The 24123-nt window shown below is 40.6% G+C and overlaps 1 protein-coding gene across 3 annotated transcripts in view; it reads left to right on the top strand.

Moving 5' to 3' along the window:
* The window catches only part of NUP210 (nucleoporin 210), a 2490054-nt gene that overhangs the window by 2267790 nt on the left and 198141 nt on the right, over nucleotides 1-24123 (top strand). For all 3 annotated transcript variants that reach the window (XM_044078102.1, XM_044078101.1, XR_006365597.1), the window contains one exon: nucleotides 21129-21342. In XM_044078102.1, the coding sequence (XP_043934037.1) occupies nucleotides 21129-21342 (214 nt within the window). The remainder of the gene's footprint in view (nucleotides 1-21128; nucleotides 21343-24123) is intronic.

The following is a 24123-nucleotide window of genomic DNA, read 5'->3' as shown; positions in this document are numbered from 1 at the left end:
ATAAGGCCTCCAGATCTCTTCCTTCTACTTCCCTTCTCCCCCTGAAGAAGGACAGTAGGCAACTGGAGAGTCTGGGAAAGAAAATATATACTTCATTAACCTTATTTTTCGGGGCTCTGAATTACCAGACTGACATGACTAAATACACCTTGGAACTTATGACTCAATTGTCTAAGATAGTATCTGACATGCCAGACTCTGAGAATAAAGCCTTGGCATCTTCCATTATTGCTACATCCTCACAGGTGGCAAGACATTCTATCAAATGCAGCTATGATGTAGTTGAGGCTACCTCCAGAGCTGCAGCTTCTTCCTCAGCTTTAAGAAGATTTGTCTGGTTCAGGTTTCAACCCCTCCCTGAGGATATCAAGGTGAAGCTTATGGGTGCTCCCATTGACAACAGCACTTTAGTTGGTAAACCATCTGCAGAACTCTTCAAGTCCCTGTAGGAAAAAGCAAGGAGTTAAAAGACCTTAAACATATATTGGTCTCTCCAGTGCCTAAATTTCATAGGAACAATCCTGGAAAATGGGTCTTTATCTGCTGGCAGTCCTGGACCCTCCCAATCCAATCCAAACCCTCCAAAGGGAGCAAGAAACCCAGTCAGTTCTCTGCTTCCTCAATTGCTTCCCAGGTGGCTAAGCAACCCTTTCCTGGTAGAACGGGCTCTTCCTCCTGACTCCCTAGAAATACCTTGCCGCAACCCCCCCCACACACACACGCCTACCCCTCTCCCTTCCCGCCTGGGAATCCATTACTCAAGACATTTGGATCCTCAGCATTATCAAAATGGATACTTTATGGTTTGGCACACTGTGCCTCCTTTCCACAGGTATCCCTCAACCTCCAAAAGAACAGAAATCTCTCTTCCCTCCAATATTAGATAACCTGTTAGAACAGGGCACAATACAACCTGTGCCCTCTCCCCAAAAAGGAACAGGCTTTTATTCACACATCTTCCTGATTTCCAGGAAGGAATGGCCTTGAAGACACATCCTAGACCTCTCCTATCTCAGCACCTTTCTAAAAGTGGAAACATTTGCTTTTCCCGAAAAAATTATAAGGTTGATTAGGAGAATATATGAGGGGTCGGATGCAAAAATTAAAGTGGGTGGGGTCCTCTCTGATAATTTCTGCTTGAGCAGAGGAACCAGGCAGGGGAGTCCTCTTTCCCCTTTATTATTTGTATTATATTTAGAACCATTGACAAAGAAAATAAGGGGCTCAGAAATTCAAGGATATAATTGGTACGGTAGTCAAGAAAAGCTGGCTCTATTTGCAGATGATATTTTGTACCTGACAAAACTAGAAAAGACATTACAGTGTTGTGGAACATTTTGAGACAGTTTCAGATCTTTTCGGGGTACAAAATTTATGAAGCTAAAACAAAGGCAATAATGGTAAATTATGGACTCACACATGAACTGGTTTAGGAATACCCATATTTATGGGGACATGATACAATTAAATATTTAGGAGTATGAGTTAAACATGATTTTAGTGTGGCAGCTAAGGATATGTGGGAAGTGACTAAACAAAGGATAATACAAAAATTGAGAAAATGGAAGCTTTGTTATATGGATATGGATAGTAAGATACAAGCAGTTAAAATGTTTTAGTCCCTTTAGTCTTATACACAGCTCAGGGATATTTTTATCAACCAGAGGAGAAGTTTGGGTAGCAGTTAATAAAGAGCTGAAGAACTTTATCTGGGAGGGGAAGATGGCAAGATTCAAGTGGGATAAGATGATTCTTCCAGTGGAACAGGACGGATTGGGATTACCCAATTTCAGAGCTACACATTTAAGACTCCTATACATAGCGCAAGCAGAAAACTATAATTCAGAGTGGAAAGGGATGATGATGAAACACGGGGGAAGCTCAAAATAGAGAGAGACTGGGATTTTGGATGCAGGCTTTTAAGATGAATAACAAAAATTGTGCAGAATATTATATTCACAAGTAGCAGAAAGTATTCTAAGAACTAAACCAACACTGGAAAAGAGATTCTGCCGATAAGGATGACTGGAATTAGGAATATAGAGAATAGGCAAGAGGGGGCTGGAATTTATTGGAGAAAACTGGCAATTTTCATTCATACTTATATTTTGATAATTCTTTTATATTTAGATTTCAAGTTTGAAGTCTGAAATGTTTTAGCTTGTATATATGTTCTATGAACAGTGTAATTTTTTTTACCTATATGTATGAACTGATTGGATAATTTGCATTGCTTAATCAGTTATGCTTTAATGAGTGAGCTATTTAAGTGAAACCTGCTACATTGTTTGGATTAAGTTTGATGAAGCGCCCACGATAGGATGCAAACCTGCTTACTTTTATAAGTTTTATAAATTAATGTTTTTCACCCCAGCCATGTTTGTTACCTCGACGTTGTATTTTGGTGATATTTGTTTGTATACTGAGAACAACTTCATTATCTGAACTGTCTTTCACTTCTTAATTGGGAACATGTTTTCTGGGTGCGTGGTGAGTTGGTGGACTTTTAAGGATTCCTGCAGGATGCACTGTCGGAGATGGTGGGTAGGCAAATTGACGAGGGAAATTATTTTTCTGAGCTATGATACAGAATTGGAGTTGCCTAGACATGGTTAAGGCCTTGCTGGGTCTAATTGTGACTGCCAAAAAAGCAATTACTAGAAAATGGAAATCAAAATCTAAACCAACTGTACTAGAAGTAGTGAATGTAGTAACAGAGATAAAACAACTGGAAATGAGATCTTTAGAAAAGGGTAGGAGCAAACTATATAGGAAAAAATGGGAATTGTGGGATCAATACATACAAGGGAAGAATGAGGTCTAAAAGTAGGCGGGACTTGAATGAGCTATGTAATCCTTTGAATGAGAAAGACTGGGTAGATTATACGTGATGTATAATGTTTGCAGCTGGGAATGTGTCAGTATGATTTGTGAAGCACAATGCTTGCAAGTATGATTTCATTTATATAAATGTATGATTGCCCATGTAGTGAGTGATGGCTTAATAAGGATGTTTCTTTAAATAAAAGGCAGGAATTGAATAATTTATGTAATATGGCTTAGGTTATATGATATATAGCAATATATGTGATGTTTGTTATGTTAATATAGTTGGATTACTTTTATATGAATGTAAATTTGTCTATGCCACAAGTGATAATTCAATAAAGGTGTTTGAAAAAAGAAAAACACCTTTCTAAAAGTGTCTTTCTTCAAAATGCTAACTCTTCAGACCCACTGATCCTCCCTCATGCCTTCTTAGCATCCGTAGACATCAAAAATGCTTATCTCCATATTCCCATTCATCCTAAATTCAGGAAATTTCTGCACTTTTCTGTGGGATCTTGGCAGTTTAAATTCTCTGCCTTGCCTTTTGGTCTTTCTACAGCCCCAAGAGTCTTCACAAAATGCCTAGCACCAAGGTCGCTCTCTGCAGACTCCAACGCATTCAGATCTTCCCTTACCTGGATGATCTTCTGTTCCAAGCCAACACCACAGAGTGACTGAGAAACAACTTCCACTCAGCCATGGCCATTTTGCAATGCCTGGGATTCACCATCAACTTCAACAAATCTACTCTCATTCCATCTTAAGGTCATGTGTTTCTGGGGTGCAGATTCCAAACCGACAAAATGATTGTGTCTGCCCCCCCCCCCCAAAAGACCCAGGAGATCTCTCTAATCTTCTCAGAAATTCTCCCCCTATAACACTTGACTGCAAGACAGTTTCTCTGAATCTTAGGACTGATGGCCTCTACCATCCGTATGCTACCCCAGGCAAGGCTCCACTTAAGGAAATTCAAGTGGTTCCTGAAATCATTGTGGTCTCAACATGCCCACCTACTGGAATTTCCAATACCACTACTACCCTCTCTCAAGGAGGAGCTCCCGTGGTGGATACAACAACTGTCTATAAACCCAGTACTTCCTATTCACCCATTGCCCTCTACTTAGGACCTGTACACACATGCTTCAGATACAGGTTGAGGAGCAGCTCTGGGGCCCACACATGGTTGAAGGACAATGGGCCTCCTCTCTGAGAAAAGACCACATAAATGTAAAGGATATGAAGGTGCTGATCCTAGCCTTAGTCTTTCTGGCCCTTCCTGTGACCAGGGTGGCTGCTAATCCACACAGACAATATAACTGTGCTGTGGCATTTAAACAAGTGGGGGGGACAAGATCATACCTCCTTTGCTGATTAGCCTTACAGGCTTGGGAACTAGCACACCAACTTCAAATATCTCTTCAGGCTGTCTACTTCCATTCCAATCTAAACTCTGTGGCAGGCACACTGAGCAGATCTAGAACACAGGTCCACAAATGGATGCTTCACAGGATGTCTTCCTGGACATCGTCCACTAGTGGGGTATTCCACAAATAGACTCGTTTGCCTTCCCCCTGAGCAAACAACTTCCAAAATTTTGTGCCAGAGAACCACATTCTTAGGCATGGAAAGTGGATGTCCTGTCAGTTTCTTGGAAGGGGAAGTTTCTTTATGCATTCCCTCGCCTACCACTCATTCCGAAAGTCCTGCTGAAGATTCAACAGGATAGACCAAAAATCTTGCTGGTGACTCCCTATTGGCCAAGACAGCACTGTTTCCCCCTTCTGCACCTAGCCAAGGGCAGTCATCACAAGTTACCTCACAGAGTGGACTTGCTCACACAGAATAAGGGCTCCGTTATCCACCCACACCCAGAAACTCTTCAACTATCCCTGTGGATGATAGAGCCCTGATTCCCTTCAGACACCTTTATTCTGAGGCTGTGCTTCAAGTCCTGGAGGAGGATAGGAAACCCATTACAAGGATATCTTACCTTTCTCGATGGAAGAGATTTTCTGTTTGGTGTCTTGCTAGAAACATGGACCCGCTTACTGTGGATCCCACTTTGGTTCTTTCATATCTGTGTGAATTGCTCATTGCTGGCTTACCTTACTCCTCAATAAAAGCACATCTGTCAGCTATCTCTGCATGTTTGCCTCTTTCACCTCCTTTAGTTTCCAGATTTGAGGCCAATTTCTTAAAGGCGTCCTCCCACATTAAATCTCCCAGGAGGCCTTTAGCCCCCCCCCCCCCCCCCAGATCTTAACTGCGTGCTACAGAAACTGACTGTCGTGCCTTTCGAGCCAGCCTCCTCTAGCTCCCTCAAACACTGTACCTGGAAAACTATTCTCCTGGTGGCAATAACCTCTGTCAGGCAAGTTTTGGAGATTCAGGCCCTGATGGCTTCTCCACCCTTCCTGATCTTCCACAAAGACAGGGGTTCCTTTGCACCAGCCCTTCTTTCCTGCCAAAAGTAGTTAATGAATTGTCCTTAAACCAGGCCATTCATTTGCTTATCTTTTTCCCCTATCCCTAAAACAATACTGAGAGGATCCTACACACACTTGATGTACACAGAAACTCAGGTTCTACCTTTACAAGTCTAAACTTTTTAGGAAATCAGACCAACTGTTTGTGTCTTTCTACTCCAGCTGGATCTCCAAATCCATTTATTTCTGCTATGCCTACCATGGAATAGCCCTGCCTGGCATGATCAATGCTCCCTCTACAAGGCAGTGTCTTGCTCAGTGGCCTTCCTCAAAGGGCTGGACACTAACTCCATTCTAGAAGTAACAACTTGGACCTCAGTCCACACTTTCACCAAACATTGCAAACTGGATTCTATTTCCAGATCCAGGGCAGGATTTACCAGGGACATTCTTCATGGTTTCTTGGAGAATTCTTTTGCTACCTCCACCTTCCTTTCTGCATGAGCTTAGGTATTCTCCCTCATGCAAAGAATACTGCATTAGATTAATAGAAGGACATAGATTAATTGTGTAAGAACTTACCATAATGATAGATGACATTCTCATCTTTGTTGCAGTATTCTATCTCTCCCTCCTTCCCCACTTCCTTCTGTTCTTGGATGTACTGATTCCCTATCCCTTGGACTGTCTCTCTATCTGGGGCTTCAGTTCTGAGGATGGTGTGCGCATACGTCACTTTTATGGCCTACATTACATAGCAGCCTACGTCAGATGTACCACGCACCTCACGGCAGTGAAAGACTTTGATATACTGGCTGACATTGGGTCGCCTTGGCAGGCAACACCCCCATGTAAAGAATACTACAACAGAGAAGCTAAGGACATTGATTGTTATGGTAAGTTCTTGCACAACTAATCTTTCTCTCTCATCTGTATGAACTGCTCATTGCTGGGTTGGCATATTCTTCTGATAAGGCCCACTTGTGAGCTATTTCTGCTTGTGTCTGCCTTTAGCTCCTTCTTTAACCTCTGGATGTGAGGCTAAAGACTTTCTTAAAGGCATCCTTCATATCAGACCTCTAACGAAGCCCGTCGCTCCTGGGATCTTAACTTTGTTTTGGAGAAATTGACAGAGGCTCCTTTTGAGCCTGCAGCTTCAGCTTCCTTGCAGCATTGTTCTTATCTTCTGTTGGCGTTTACTTCTGCCAGATGAGTGTCTGAGCTTCAAGCCCTTATGGGTTGTCCTCCTTTTTTATTTTTTCCATAAGTACAGGGTGTCCCTTCATACTAATCCTTTTATGTCCAAAGTGGTGAATGAGTTGTGTCTTAACCAGTCTGTTCATCTGCCCACATTTTTTCCCTTCTTAGTAATCTGCTAGTGAGATGGTTTTGCACACTTTGGATAGACAACTCAGATTTTATTTGGGTAAGACCAAAGCTTTTCACAAATCTGATCAGCTTTTTGTTTCCTTTCATTCTAGATCTTTAGGATTGGCTGTTTCCAAGCAAACTGTTTCTTCTTGGATATCTAAAGCCATTTCTTTTTGTGGCAAGAGCTTTCCTTCTTCTGTGTATGCTCATTCTACTAGGGCTGTGGCTTTTTTTCAAGGATTTAGATACTAACTCTGTTCTTGAGGCAGCTACCTGGACTTCTATGCATGTTTACCAGGCAAGTTGGATGCCATATCCAGGGCTAGAGATGATTTTACTAGGGCCTTTCTTCTTGGGTTCCTAGAAGGCTCTGCTGGTCCTTCCTCCTCCCTGTCTTCTTTCTGAGCTTTTGCACTGTCTGTATTGTAAGGAATACTGCAACCATGAAAATGGAAGGACATAGTACAGTTTTGTAAGATCTTACATAATGGTAGATGTCCTTCTCTTCACTGATGCACTATTCACTCCCTTCCTCCTCCCCCCAGTTCTTTTCCCTTCTGGATGTACTTATTACCGCTCTAATCCTTGGTCTGGTGTTCCTACTGGGGCGGACAGTTCTGAGGATGGTATGTCTGGATGTCACCTGTATGCCCTACGCTGTACATGGGGAGCATACATGTAACGTACAGCATACCCTAAGCAACCTAAAGACTTTGGTATACTGGCCGGATGTCGAGCCACCCTTGACAGGGGAGATCCCTACTGTAGTGAGTACTGCAACGGTGAAGAGAACGACATCTGCCGTTATGGTAAGATTGTACACAATCGTACTTTCTGAAGATGTGCAGCAGATATTAATGGAGGCAAGAAAGCCTTTTACTAGAAAATTGTATATTACTAACTGGAAAAGGTTTTTCTAGTCTGTGTCGTCATAAGAACGAATGCCTGTTCAGAACTAGTGATGAGATGTTAGTTTTTACTTTATCCTCACGGATGGGATCAGATCCAGCCCTCTGATCCAACTCTGCCATTACTAAAGCTCGTGGTCGCAAACTTTGCTCTTGGGCACCTCCCCTTTACCCAGAGTGCACTTCAGGCATTACCTCTGATTTCGTTTGCTGCTTCACGAAAAAAATTGGTAGTCTTTTTGCTCTTGGGCTTTAGCCAAGTAATTTTTTGCTATTTTCTCCTGTTATAACTTCCTATCTGCATAAGAAGTCAGTTAGACACAAATGCATTATACGGGCATATTAAACAAACAGACAGATCTCACGAATTTTGCTTTTTCATTTTACAAAATATACAGCAAAGCTTAAGAGGTGGTGACCTGAAGAATCATACAGAAATTATTTAAAATAAGTGGACAATATGTTTTAAAGCACACTGTCCACCTGGTCTCAATGAAAGTGTGACAATAAAGCCAGTTCTGAAAGATAAACAAAATAAAATTATATACGTTTGATATACAGATGTAAGTAAAAGTTTTAACATATGGTTTTTAGTTACATGCAAACATTTGTATTTTATAATATTATTAGTATGTGTAAAGCATTGATTTATGTATTATTATTATTTTTTTGTGTGTGTGTGTTCTTTAAAGGCGAAGTCACGTGACCTTTTCTTTTTTGTATTTTTTAAGTCATGTGTTTTAAATCTGCTGACTATTTGCCTGAAGAAGCCTGTATTGGTGAAAGTCTACTAGCAAGCTATAATAAATGTTCTGCTGTTTAAGTATAGAGTGTCATGGTGCCAGTTTACATTTTGTTTTATTTTAGTTGATTTTTTTAGTACACTAGCTTTATCTACGTAGCAGAATTATTTTATATTTGGTTTTCCACTCTTATTCCTCCTCTGGCTTCATTACAAATTTCAGAGCCAAGGGATCCGAACGCCTAGATTCATCTAACTTCTGATCAGAGGACTTCTCCTTCAGATCAAGAGTTTGCCATGGGCTCCTTCGCTCTATCAGAGTCAGAGGGCTCTCAAAGCCGTTTTGCACTGGTTGTGTCCGGAGATCAGGTATTGACTCTGTGGGTTTCGGATCGGTCCCTGGTTCTTTTGGCTTTGGCTCAGGTGAGTTTGACTCTGGCTTCATCCTCGGGCATGCTGTCTTCAGGGGGTTGACAGCTCCAACTACTAATTTGTCGGATACAGAGGCCCTCTCGGTTCGGGAGCAGACTTCATTCGGGGTGATGAAGAGGGCTATGACTTCCCCAGCCTCTAGGACGAATTCTTTTTCAGATCACCAGACCCCTGTTGTTCAGCCAGAGTGTCTTCCTTTTGGGCCATCTCTTCCATATGGACAACGAGAACTTAAGCCTCAGTATACCACAGTTGGTACTCTGCCTCTTCCAAAACCTCCCCAGAGTATCCCACCGAGGAGGTACCTAGGAAGAGGACTTGCAAGAAGAAGCATTTGGGCTCACTTGAAGAGTCTGTCACTTCTGATACGGACCTCGATGAAGGAGATGGTTCCCCACGGTCACCTCCTGAAGATGTCTTCTTTGGAAACATCTTTGAATTGTTGAAGCAGAGAGGTGGCCGGCAGTCCAGCAGTCCTTCTCCAGAGGAGTCAGTATACCTGAAAGCCTTTGGTTCTCAACCTTCCTCCTCTTGGGTGACTCCGCCTTTGGACAAACTTATTGAATTAATTTCTAAGAAGGCATGGGAGACTCCAGATTTTCTTGAGCCTGTCCCTCGGAGCCTAAATAAGTTCATTACATAGCCTTGTAGATCCTCAATCAAAGAGTGGCGGAGATGATTTTCTGTCGATGGAGTCAGCCTTGCTGCAACCATTTCACCTTTCTAGTGAACAAGTGCAGCAACTATTTTGCACCGATTCCCTTTCTAGGAGAGTCCCCGAGGGATGCGCTCCTCCATGATTGGCCCCCTGGTCTTCTGTATACTTTTCTCCCTACCTCTTTGATCCCAGCCTTATTACAGAAAGCCAGTCTGTCTACGAGAACAATAATCCTAATTGCTCCCTACTGTCCTCGACAAATTTGGTTCCCCTTCCTTTGGCCTCTTCTTCTGGATGAACCTTGGATTCTGGACCTAGTATCAGATCTCCTGTCGCATCCAACAGGAGTGGTTCGTCCGAATTTACACAATCTCAAGTTGACAGTTTGGCTGCTCCAGTTCAGGTCTTAGCCAGGCAACCTCTTCTCTCTTCTCCTGTCTGACAAATTATTCTTTCGTCTCACAAATCCTCCACCCATAAAATTTAATGCAGTAAGTGGAAGCATTTTGCTTGTTTGGGTGAAGGGTGTTGGCATAGACCCCTTCACCCTCTCTTATTCATATGGTACTGGATTTTTTACCACAAATTTTTAATGAAGGTCCAGCTGCAGCTACTGTTAGGGTACAACTAGCAGCCATATCGAATTTCCATTCTGGTGAAAAAGGATCTTCACTGATTTCTCACAAACTCTGCAAAGCCTTTTTGAAAGGAGCAGTTCTTTTAAAGCCCTCATACAAAGACCCTTCTCTGCCATGGGACTTAAATTTTGTTCTGTGGCATATTGTCTGACCCCTGCCATTCGAGCCAGCAGCACACTGTGACCTGAAATTCCTGTCATGGAAGACTTTTTTCCTAGTGACAGTCACGTCTGCTAGATGGGTTTCTGAACTTGCAACCCTTATCATCTCAATCACCTTATTTGATTACTTTCTACCCAATGTGGTTTCATAAAGTACATTGAATCAGTCTATTGAGTTGCCAGTTTTCGAAATAAAGGGGAATATTCTTTACATTTGCTAGATGTTCACAGACAGTTACATTTCTACCTTCATAGGACAAGAGATTTTCGAAAAACTGATCAGCTATTTCTAGCCTTTTCGGACACTAGAAAAGGTCTCCCTGTCTCCAAGGTGACTTTTGGCCAAATGGCTCTCTCAATGCATTTCTTTTACATATCATTCACAGAATAAGCAATTACCCAGGTCTGCTAAAACTCATTCTACTAGAGCCATGGCTACTTCTTCTGGTTTCCATTCCAGGGTTTCATTGGACAATATTTGTGCAGCAGCCTCATGGACCAGTCACCATACCTTTAGTACTCATTACAAAATGGATTTGGTTTCCAGGGGCAGAGCTACATTTGGATCTGTGGTCCTAAGGAGTATTCTCCCTTGAGCCACCCAAAATATAGGATGCTAGGGACTCTGTCCCATCCATGAGGATAAGGTGAAAAGTGACATCACATAAAGAAATTATGTACTTGCATAACGTTCCATGTGTGTTGTCCATTTTCACCTTTTCCTCACAAGCCACCCACCCAACCCCCTACTGTGGCTTCTGATGGATCAAGATGTCCTGGAGTATACATTCCTTTTTATTCAATATTACCTTGCAATGGCTTCAGTTACTTTCGGGGGAATATGTATGCTTGTTCATTACTCTGGGGATCCTGCTTTCCTTTCTTTTCTGTGTATGTTTGTATATCTGTATTTATATAGATAAATTGATATGTATGATCAGTAAATAAGATCTGAGATGCAATCTGGGTAAAGGGGAGGTGCCCAAGAGCAAAGTTTGTGACCACAAGCTTTGGTAATGACCGAGTCTGATTCGAGGGTCAGATTCGAACCCGTCTGTGAGGAAAAGGTGAAAATGAACAACACACATGGAACTTTATAATAAGTACATAATTTATTTTTTCTCTGGTTCAGCAGTGTGAGTTATCCTGTGGCATGTTTTACTCCTCAGTCAAAGTTCATTTGTCTGTCATTTTAGCATTTCTGCCCATGAATCCCCTCTTTTGTGCAATCTCGTGTGAAAAATGCTTTTGCAAAGGGTGTTGCTTAAGATGCCTCATAGGAAACAGGTGACTTCTCTTTAGGATCTTAATTTTGAGTTAAGAAAACTAAATTTGCTACATTTAAATCAGCTACTCAGGCACACTTTCATTTCTGGATGTGAAAAATAGTATCAGTAATTGCCCTGAGCTCTGCAAAAAGAGTATCTGAGTTGCAAGCTGTCGAAGTGGTTCAACCTTATCTCATTTTCCACAAAGATGCGATTTCCTTTAGCACTAACCCTTAATTTATGCCTAAAGTGTCCAAGTTTACCTCAAGCCAAGCTATCCATTTTCCAGTCTTACGCCATACCTTGGATGTCCACATATAATGCCAGTACAATCTTGACAGAACAAAGTCTTTGAGAACTTCTATTTAGCTACTTTTTTTCTGAAGGTAAGAAAAAAAGACAGCCTGCATTAAAAAGACTGCTTCAAAATGGATGTCTGATGCTGTTGTGTTGTGGTAAACCTACCTCAACAAACAATTCCAGACAGGGTCAAGGCGTGTTCAACCAGGGCCTTGTCTTCATCAGTGGCTTTTTGGAAAGGGATGGATTTTAGAAGTATTGTAGAAGCAGCAACTTGGTCCTCTGTACACATGTTTACAAAACATTATAATTTAGATTCCTTCTCCAGATCTACAAGAGGCTTTGCAAGGGCCTTCCTCAGCAGGCACGTGGGCATTCATCCTTCTCCCAGTCACGTTAAACTGTGTTATTCTAGTCATCTAGCTTAAGCTACTGAAGTAGTGATCCACATGAAGAACCGAGTGGAGTTGTTTAGGAAAACTTAACAGTAATTCGTTATGATCACTACTGCAGTAGCTGCTGCTTCCTCTCTCCACCCACCTTATTTTTGTATGTATTTTTATGCCAAGGTGTGGACTTTTATTGTTATATTCCTGTCTTTTTTTCTGTCAGGGCTTTAGCCGCCCTTTTTCCCTACCGGTATGAAAACACTGAAGGGCTTGGTTCCCAAACCTTTCTTTCAGTCAGCTCAACTCTAGCTGACTTAATGTTATGGGCATGTAAGGTCTTAATCCATATTTCTCAGGCTACTGCAGCAGTGATCATTCAATCATCAGTGGTAAACCCTTTTCTCTCCCACCAACATGGACTATCATCTAATTAGATTCCATCTTCTATGATACTTTTCCCCCCACCTCTCAGAAATATGACAAACTACTAAACAAACTTTTCAAACTCTGTTTACACATTCTTAATCCGTTAAATCTATCTGGGGACATACCCCCAACCCTGGTCCCATGCCACCACCCAAAATAGCAAGCAGCTCAAACTCTGTCAACATAGGACCATTACACCAAAAAAAAAAAAAGTCATCCCAACTCCTCCTTAACATGAATGTAAGGAGTATTGCGAATAAAGTTCACAACCTGCATGCCCTACTTTCTCTGTACTCCCTGGATACAGTAATATTAGCCAAAAAAATGCTAAAACCAACAGTAAAGTAACAGCTCATGGATATAATAATCTGCGTAAGGGTAGGTTAACAAGAAAGGGTGGGGGGGTTGCAGTCTTCTTCAAAATTAACCTAATACTTGACCACTTGGATATATCTACCCATGACTTTGACAATTCTGAACTTTTATTTGCCAAGTTAAAAACTAACCCCCCAAAAAACATTAACATCATAGGAGGTTATATTCCACCAGGCAGAAATATTCCCACCTTTGAAAATGTACTTGATTAGATCTCCATATCCCTACCACAAGAAACAGTCCTGTTGGGTGACTTCAGTATTGATTGGCTTAACTGCTCCTCTCAAAATCCGACAGACCCCATAAACCTCCACGGGTTCACCCAACTAATCATATCCCCTACAAGGACTGACAAATCTTCTAAATGACAGTCAATACTCAGCTGGATTTTGGTTATCAATCCCTCCCTAGCATCTCAAGCAGGCTGTCTCCCTAATAGTTTAAGTGATCATCACCCATCCTTTCTTCTTCAGACATGTATTCACCAGTCCATCCAGACCACCTTTCACCTAATCAGAAAAAAAAAAAAAAAACACTGTCAACCCAGTTTCATCTTTGCACTAAATAGATACAACTGGAATTCACTAAAACAGCTACAACTAGAAGATGTGGTAAGCACCTTCAAACCTACCTTCCTAGACATACTAAACAACAACCATGCACCCCCCCCCCCAGAACTATTAGAATGAAATCCAGTTTTGCACCTTGGCTAACTAAAGAATTTAGATCCCTACTAAAGGCTAGAGACTAGGCATGGGAGCAACTTCACAAAAATAAAACCCAGTTAACAAGACAGACACCAGTAGAGCTACATAGCAAAGCAAAAAAAAACTACCACAATATTCAGAATAAACACACAAAACACCCTCAAAAATTCTGGTCTGCAATTAATAACATACTTCATCCATGTAAATGAACTACTCCTAACCCAACAACAACTAACAATCCTGACATTATAGCAACCCAATTCAGTATATATTTCACAGAAACTATTCAAGCCCTTACAAACTCTGTGAAAACATCGTAAGCAACCCTGCCTCTTTCCCCCCGCAACTCAGCACCATCTCCCGGAATACCAGCCCCTACTTTAGCTTGCACCTAGTACCTGTTAAATCCATAAAAAGACTACTTCAGAAACTCTCTGCTCCCAGTTCTCTTAGGGATTCCACAAAGCTCCATCCTTGGACCTCTACTTTTCTCTATATTCACCAACCAGCTCAGCACCTCCACACCTCATGCATCTGTAGTACAGTACGCAGATGACTCTACCCTAATATGTGCAGCCCCCACACTACAAGACCCCCATTCCATAACCCAAAATTCCTTCCTATCTGTTGAAACATGGGTCACTGTCTCCCAACTCATTCTGAATCTCAACAAAACTATGCACCTTATCTTTACCCCAACTAGATCCCCCTTAGCCTCATAATAATTTCCTATCCTGTCAAAAAATAAAACTGTGATCACCATAGTAGCTCACACTAAACTGCTTGAGGTAGAAATTGACAATAACCTGAAATTTGGTATACACATTGCCCAAACCATCAAGAAGGTCAACAGGAAACTAGGTGGTCTATATAAAAACAAACAATTTCTAACAAAAAACGCAAAAGCTACTGTAGCTCTACACACCTCCTGAATACTAACCAACCTCCGCAAAACAGACTAAATCAAACTAGAATCTTGCTATAATAAAATAGCAAAGTTTGCAACTGGTGCCTCCTATAGGTCACATCACTGTTCATCTCTTAAACAACTGAATTGACTTGAACTTCCTCAGCTTCTACATTTCAACCAACTAACCTTTGCAAGCAGAATTCTTCACCAAACTGATAAAACTCCTGCTCTCCAAAATATTATACACCCGTTCTTGTTGTCTTTGCACCAGCAACCTACACTTTTTAGATACTACTAAAGCCAACGACCATGCTGAGAATTCTCTCTTCTCTAACTACATTCCTAAAATATGGAATAAGCTACCAATCCGAATAACCTCAAACAGCTCTATTATACAATTAAAAAAGCTCCTTAAGTTACACTTAGTAGACACCTGGCTATTTTCCTGCAACACTCCTGGATAGACCTTCTTTAGTCTCTCTGCCAATTATTTATCCTTAAAAATAAAATAAAAACAATATTACACATTGATGCTAACAACAACATCTATAGGTAAACAGCCTTCTGTATCACAAAATTGTATTTTACTATGGTTGATGTATAATGTGAATGCTTCTTACTAAAGAACTTATTCATTTATGTATCTCTAGTTTGCTAGCAAAGTAATTACCTACCATAATTATAACTTCTGTTAAGTCTGTAACTTGCACTGTTTGCTTCTCCCATACGTATTGATGAAACATTTGCTGCTTCTGTCTTACACATTTATATATTTCTAGTTTGTGTTTGTATTTTGTATTTGTACTTTTTCTGGAGCTTTTCTCCCCAGGCCACTGTTGTAAAATGACCTGTGTCTAATCAGACTTTCCTGGTTAATAAATGTAAAATAAAAAAATTAAAATAAAGTCAACTGTTATGGTTAGCTAACTTACACAGGTGTACTGATCTGATACTGAGTCTCTGGCTTATTGTTCCCAGATTCAGTGTCCTAAAGGATTTGGCTCAAAAAAATTAAAACACTCTATCCCCTGCCTCTCCACCTGAAGAACTGTCTTTTGATGACACTATTTTGAAAAATGGCCCAGTACTTCAATTGGGAAACAAGTTTCAGACTTTCAAAAAAGGATGCTATGATTTATTGAACACAGAAGTCCATACACCTTCAGAAATTCTTCCTATGTTAGCTGCCTTGCAAAATGCCTTCATATTTGCATCTCTTTAACACCTGAATGACAGCCACCTACAATGAAAAAAACAGTTTTTCAAAGTATTGGATTCTTACAAACATTTGTGTAAGAATACCTTCTGTCACCCAGTTGTCATAGCAGTGGAATCTGATAAGGCATCTGAACTTTTGTTATCCATTACTGCACTACCAGATGATAAAACAGTAGGGCTGTGAATAGATTCAGAATAAAGATGTACAGCATTGTCTCTCTTTCTTTCTTTTCCTTACATTATATGACTATATGATCGTTGGCTGTTTTAGATAACATGAATACGCTTATTTCTGACACCCCTGATTCTGACAATAGGAGTACTTTACTGAATATGCTGAATTTAGCTACAAGAGTAGCAAGACATTCTGTAAAATATGGCTACAATCCTGTTGATATCTCTTCCAGAAAAGTAGTTACTTCTATCTGCCCTTAGGATGAATTTCTGGTTACTTCAGTCCTTGCCAGATGATGATAAAGCTAAGGTTTTGGATGCCCCTCTAAACGAACAGTTTCATCTGACCAGCTTCTGAAATAAAGGGGCTAATTTATGCAATATTTCAGACAGGTTTTTCTCTCCTCCATACCAAAGTTCTAGTGGGGCTATCTGTCCAAAGTTGGCTCATGTTTCCATAAAATATACAAATTTCAGCAAAAAAAAAATTCTAATGAAAATTGGCAGGACAAACCCAAGACAGACTTTAAAAGATCTGAAGAATCTTTTGGGGATGAAAGCTCCAACTTATGACTACCTTCCTCCCTCTCTCCTGCCCTGCTTGCATCCACCTTGGCCAACCTGTACCATCCTTACAGGATGCCTTTCTCAGTACCTTCACCTTTTGAGATTGCTAACGTCAAGCATCTGTCTTTTGAACATCATTCAAAATGGATACAAACTTATGTGGAATTACCAAAAAGTTTTATTTGGCATCTATCAAGTACCCCAAGTCAACAACACCTCTTTCTTTCAATTTTACTTGAGTTAGTCCATCAGGGAATGATAGAATCATTCCCAGTTTATCACAGAAGAAAGGGCTTTTTATTCCAGGCTTATCTCGGACCAAGAAAGTACAGTGCATGGAACCCATTTAGGATTTATCCACCCTAAATATATTTCTAAAATTTCAAAATTCAAGATGTCTTTTCAAAGCTTACTTCTTATGGTTTATCTATATCTACCCTTACTAAGACAACATTTTGATCAGTGATACTTCAGTTGAAGAATCACTTGCCTGCAGTTTGTAACCAACCTTCTGCTGCATGTAGTGTTGACTCAGAACTTGAAGAAAGTTATCTTTCATCCATCTCAAAGTTATTTATTTGCATTCGGTTACATGAAAAGTTCATCTGGGCAAAAACTCCCTTTTCAGTGGAGGCCCAGGGAGAAACTCTGCAAAGTGAATGAACAATAGTAATTGCAACCATTCTAATTACTGGTCAGTGATACAATGGGATGTCCATTCTAGTTTGAGAAAAAAGCGAATATTATATACAGTTGTATACAAGTAAAAGGAGATAGGGTAAAATGGCAAAAAGAGAGAAAAGATGTAGAAGAACATAGCAGATAGTAGGAAGAGGTGCACGAGGTTAAGGCAAAAGTCTGAAATATGAAATAAGGGAGGAAGAGATATATGAAGGAAGGGAGGTTGAGGTTAGTTTATACTGGAAGGGAACAGTGGTGGCAGACCAGTTTGTAATATATGTGGAGTTTGAGCAAAGATTTAAAATGATGGGTTTTTGTAGCTTCTTGGAAAGAGAAAGAAAGGAAAATAATTCCATAGTTTGAATATGTGAAAGAGAAAAGAGCATTGCTATGAGAATTGTATGAGGGGATTATAGTATTAAGGAAGCTCAGTAGATCTGAGCATTGTTGGGGGTGAGCAGCATAACTTGAGAGGTGTTGGTGTGATGCAAATGTCAGGATTGTGCAGGACTCTGTGTTTGCTTTAATAGATTAAGGAATTGTGAGCATTTGAGTTTTTTTAAGTGCAGTAAAGAGGTGAGTTTGAATTGGTAGCTTGACAGTAAATTTGGTGATTTTTGTGATAGGTTGACTGTAGTCTTAAGAGTGGAGAAGAGTGGGGGTTCATGAAGATGGAAGACCCTATAGGAGAGTGGGTAGGAAGGGAGTGGAGGCTGTGCATTTTCCGCTGAAGTTGATATGAAAATATTTAATACTCCTGGCTTAAGTATACATGTATGTGGAGATCAAACTTTAGATGGGATGGGAAACGTAGTGTGTTGCAGGGGGTAAACAGTGTGCGTGTGCGTGTGCGTGTGCGTGTGTGTGTGTGTGTGTGTGTGTGTGTGTGTGTGTGTGTGTGTGTATGTTTTATGTTTATATAGTTAGTTTTGCTTTGAGAACTAGATCTATTTTTTTGAGCAGAGAAAACTGACTGGCTAGAAGAGTGAAACTGGTCAAGTGATTTGGCTGAGCAGATTCTGGTGGAGTAATCTGTGTATTTAACAATAGAAGAATTTTTGGAATGGATGGGTAAATAATAAAGTTGTTAAAAAATAGAGTGCCTAAGATGGACCTCAGTGGTACTCCTTTGAGGTTAGGCAGAAAGTTAGATTGTGTGCGACCCCATTTGACACTTTGTCTTCTGTTTGAGAGGTAGGAAATGAAGTAGGATAGTATGGGAGGAGGCCTCTAGTTTAGAGAGTTGTATTAGGAGTTTGTGATGGTTAACTGTGTCAAATGTATCTGATAAATCAAGGAAGAGTGTAGACAGTTGGTATTCCTAGTCTGATGGACTGATAAAGAATGATGATAATGCATTATCTGTGTGTGTGTGGTGGGAGTCTGAAACCATGTTGAATTGAAAAGAAATGTTTGATAGGATATAGTGGCGAGGTTAAGTGTGTAAGCACTTTTCAAAGATCTTTGAGACAGGATAATATGGCTGTTCCGTCTGGTGCCACTACAGAATACAGGACCTTTATCAACTGGGCATATCCATCAGTACTTGTGCGAACTGCTCAACTCAGGATTTGCAGACACCTCTATCAAGGGGCATATATTGTGCAAGTGCAGTAAAGCTTATCTGTTTTCTGTGTGTGTAGTAGATGCCTTAGCAAGGGATATAGGCACAACCATGTACCTGTGGCAGAGGGCTTGGTTTCAATTGTGCTCATTAGAAGACAGCAAGGAAGGACTTGTGATGGATGTTTCTCTTGATGTGAGCAGGCTTTTCCACAGAATATTCAGTCCCTGCTTGATAAATTCTTTGGATAGTAGACAAGCCTTGTCCTTCCAAGTTCTATTTTCAGCCTCCTTACATATGGACACCCCCCTCTTCATGTTATGAAGTCAGGCAATTCCTAAAAGGCACCCTGTACATCAGCATCCCAAGAAAATGTAGTCTTCCTCCTTGGGACCTGAATTCTATCCTAGAAAAAAAAAATAACCCTACTTTTGAACCAGCCTTTTCTGCGTTTCTAAAGTTCTATACCTGGGAGACGGTTCTGTTTGTAGTACCAACTTCTGCTAAAAGGGTTTTAGATTTGCAGGTTGTTGTGAGCTGCCCTCCCTTTTTGGCCTTTTATAAGGCTAAGGTAACTTTTAGGGACTAGTCTGTCTTTTTTGCCTGTGGTGGTCACTGAAATGTGTCTGAATTAGTCTATTCATCTGACATTTTTCTTAGTCCTCAAAATAAGGGGGAAAGAATTCTTCATGTATTAGATGTCCACAGGCCGACAGTTTTTCTGTTTGGATGAAACAAAAACCATCAGGATATCTGAACAGTTTAATGGAAAAAAGACAGGCTTCCTGTTTCTAAATAGACCATATGCAGGTGGATTTCTCTTGCCATTTATTTATGTTTCTATTTCCTTGGAAATCTCCAAGGACTGGTCAAAGCTTTGCTTTACTGGAGCAGTTGCCCCTCAGGAGCTTAGTTCAAAGGTTTTGATTCAAGGTCCATTTGGTAAGTAGTAACTTGGGTCAACAATTCATCATTTTACTTAACATTGTAAGATTGATACTTTATTGCTTGAGCTGGTTTTGCAATGTCCATCCTACAAGGGATGGCTGGACCCCAGTTGTGTATGTGTGTATGTTAGACCTCCTCTCAGTTAACATAAAAGCTTTGAGAAGCTTCCTAATTGTCAGCAATACTGCAGCAGTGATCTAATGAACAACATAAGTTTAAGAACTTACATAAGAGTAGCTTTTTGAATAGATCACTGTTGCAATATATGCATCCTCCTTTCTTCCCCCATGTTTTTATTACTTCATGCCTTTCTTTGGCCAAGGTGGACCCTTACGTAACTTATCCCATCTTTATCCCTCTATATCTTAGATCCTTTTTCCTACAGTACTGCCCTCAGACTTATTTTCCTGGGGCCAAGAATTCACTGAGGATTTTCTTGCCCATACAACCCTTATGCAATTGCATGTAGTATCATGCGTAGGTTGTACTCAGATTTATGACATTAGTGGAAGGCACCCGAGTTTTTGTAATCTGTCCAGGTCCATGGACTTTGACATGGTACTTTCCAGTCATCATCAGTGTTGCAACAAGTGATTTATTCGAAAATACACTGTTATGGTAAGTTCTTGCACAATTGTACTGTCTCTTGGCTGGTTTAAGACAGCTTGCTGTTGCTCATTGCACTTCTGTCCAGTATGTCATATTTTCACTTTCTAATTAAGATTTATTTAGCATTTTCAAGCTGAACCTTGCCCTGTTGCTGCACTCTTGATGGCAGTGCTCAGGATCTTAATGGATTTGTATCACTGTGTCAGTCAAATAAATGATTGTCCTGAAAGAGTTAAACACAAAAAAAAGAAAAAGCTAAAAAATACCCTTTAAACAGTGTTTATGGAGGAGACAAGCCCCCCCCCCCCAATAACCCCCATGTGGGGTCTGCTCCCCGTTATGCCTCTTGCTAAATTGTATATACCAACTTTGAGATCACATTGCAGTGGGGAAGGGACTAAAACCCACTCCAGCTGTACTGCAGTCTCGGACTACAGGCTTACCAGCATTTGTCAAAATACTAAGATTTTGATTAACATACTGGTAGTACAATGCATTCAACATTCTGAGCAGTTGACACAGTGAATGGCACCCATCATTGTAGGCCTTTTGAGTGATAGAACAGATTAATGTCATTTGCAGAAGAAAAAGGTAAGTGCATGTATAATTTTGCTGGTGGTCCCCAGTAGTAAAGTATCATTATAGGGCTCGGTTGTGACATCATTCTTTTGTGTGACCTGGAGCAAAGAGTAGTTAAATTGTATCATTTTTGTTCATGATACTTTGTCAGACCTAATAATGCTTTGTGAAACTTACATCAAAATTGGAGTTCTTTTATCTGTATTTTTCAGGAAAGGTAGTAAAATATTATGTATTTGCCATTGCAGGTAAAGTCTGGATCTCCAGTTCTTGTTTGTCAAGAGAAAGAGAAGTCGTACACAGAACCTAGCAATGTTGTATATACTGTCAGTATATCCGATCCAAGACTTGTAAGTCAGGGACCTTTGTCGACCAGCATTGTCATATCTAGTCCACTCTCTGACCAGTCTGTCACAATTCCTGTGACAGTAATGAAAGTAGCTCCTGTTACTGCACTGCAGAGTAAGTATACTGCAAATTTTGTTACAAAGTAAAGTGATGAGAAATGACGTTAAGAACAATACAGTTAAATGATCATATGTTCTGTAGCCATGCTGGATTTTATAAACTTGAGTAACAAAAAGGCATTTCTGTTTTAGAAAATGCTACGTTCGGCTCATTACTGCCATTTTAGCATTTCATTAAGCTAAATAGGTCCTCAGTAAAATGGGGGTTGTAAATCTCTGAGCAGGGTAAATGACTGTTATTGTATTTAATGGTAATTTGTTACTCAGGAAGTAGCTTTCTTGTAACACAAAAATGCATACTGATTAAACACAGTCTAAGGGATGCTTAGCCTGGCAATTATTTCTTATTACCTTCATTTGTTTGCTGTATAACTTTAAACAAATCACTTAGGCAGACAGTGACCCAGAAAAGAGACACTTGTATCCAGTGGGCTTACTCAGTTAACAAATAGATAAAATATTAAAAAAGGGCTACATCTTCTGATGTACCAGTCAGACAGTGGGTTAATTTACTTTAATCATTTTGCACAGACCAGAGGTGTTTTAGTGTTCCTCGTATAGCAGTTCTGTTTGGGGTACCTTTCATATTAGCATGCATCATCTCAGTGTTTATGACTTACAGGGAGAAAGTGGTGAAACCAATGGGACTGTTTACTGGTGGCTTTATCAAAGCACCTACCAACAGTCCTATGTATAATGTTTATTTAAGGTCTTTCTTTAGAACCTCCATCTTCAAGCTGTCCAAAAATTGGTCAGTGTTTTAATCCATAACAAGGTAGCCGCCAACATAGAAATATCTGTGGCTTGCAATCATCCCACTAGGACCATCCTCATTCCTTCATGTTATTGGAGGAAGACTGGAGAGATGGAGCAGACATCTTACAAGACTGAGTGGCCCAAGAGCGCAAAGGATTAACAAAAAGTTCTGATGTTCATCATTCTCAATGCAGCAGTAGCCTTTTGGCTATATAGGTTGTATTCTGCCTAGGATACAACAACCAGCCAGCTTCACAAAACACTGGCTCCCTCACACATATTCACTCTAAGTGCTTATTGGATGTCCCAGAGGAGAGAAATCAGCAGTCAGGTTGAAAAAAGCTTTAGTATTTTCCTGCTGCCTTGAATGGAAGCAGCTGTGAGGTTCTCCAGGAACAGCTGTCAACCTTGAAGCTTCATTTCTGACAGTTAATTCCACACAGAAGAGCCATTCTAATTGGAAAGTAAAGCCTTTTTAAGAAAATAAGTTATAGGTTCATAGGTATTTACTAGGCTAACAACCACAAGGGCCTTTTTAAGTCTAGCCGTGCATCCGAAATCTCTGACAAATTCTGGTACCTCTGATAAGTGTAAGCAGGAGCTTGGGAGATGAAACATTTACAAGCAGGGGCCTGGGAGCTGAACCATTTATAGGTTGCCTGTGTCCATTAGAGACATAGGTGTCAAGCCAGGGATGAATTTCCTGTTCCCCATTCAGTTGTCCAAATTACACTTGAATTGGGTTAGGGATGAACTCTGCTTCACATGGATAGGGAGCCTGTTCCAGAGATGGAGTAGTCTCTGGATTACATACGTGTCTCTCCAGCAGGTCCTATTTATATCACAGGCAAGGTTTAAATCTTTAGAATGGGTAATTCTGGTACTGTTTGTTTTGCTGATATGCAGGAGGGTCCATCATTGTGGGGTCTGACCAAGCCCTGTAGGCATAGATCTCCCCTCAACATTCTGTAAGAGACAGAATAAAGGGATAGGGCCTTGAGGCAGTCTGCACAGGACGTTTTACCTACGCCCTGTATTCTTGTTGTGAGGAACTTCTAAGGACATTCCATTTGTTGGACATGCCTGGTTAAATACATACCAAAAGGGGCATTGTACTCAATGACAGGTCTGATGAATGATGAATACAGTGGAACAATGACTTCCTTGGACCTAGATGACATACTTTGTTTTAAGTTGCACAACATATAATGATTTCCTCACTGCTGTAGACAAATGATGGTCAAAGGTCAGATTGCTGTCTGTGTGTGTCCCCAAGTCCCTGACTACTGAGTCAACTCTAAGGGGTGTTGTCATTATGCTAAGTTAACAGGAGTGGATGACTTCCCAAAGGATACTGTTATGCATTTCTTGGCATTTAGTTTTAGTCCGTGGCTCTGATACCAGTTGCTTGTCTGTGTCATACCTTCCAGGAGAACATTTGTGTCAATGTGGGATACAATGACAGATTCTAATTTGCAATCATCTGCAAATTTAGTCAGCCAGAAACCATTGACTTTGGCCTTGACTTCAGAGAAGTAAATGCCAAAAAGCACTTGTGACTGGCCTCTTTGTAGAGGTGGACTCTCTAATTTTAACTTGCTGGGTCCTGTCTTTAAGCCAGTAGGCTGTCCATCGGGTGACATACGGATTTGTACCTGACCTCTTGAGTTTGTCAACAATGTCTGAGTGGGGTATTGAGTCAAATGCCTTGCCGAGGTCAAGGTATAGGCAGTATGAACCATTTGCTCTCATCCTTTGCTTTGGTGATCTTTTCAAAGACTTCCACTAGGTTGAGTAGGCATGACCGGGTCCAGTGTCTGGCGTTTACTATATCACTGTTAATCATTTCCATGATCATTCTTTCCATGGCTTTGCATATAAGAGTAGTGAAACTTATGGGTCTGTAGTTTCCAGGATCTGTAGATGGCGTACCTTTGTGCAGAGGGATGACTGTTGCTGTCCTCCATTCATGAGACACGAAGGGCCTGATTGGTCATGTTTCATGCTGTTTGGAAGGCAT

This window comes from Protopterus annectens, chromosome 7.part0 (genome assembly GCF_019279795.1).
Source record: "Protopterus annectens isolate FY-2018-M chromosome 7.part0, PAN1.0, whole genome shotgun sequence".
NCBI lineage: Eukaryota > Metazoa > Chordata > Ceratodontiformes > Protopteridae > Protopterus > Protopterus annectens.
The sequence above is the reverse complement of the archived record's forward strand: the minus strand, read 5'-3'. Positions and strand labels throughout refer to the sequence as shown.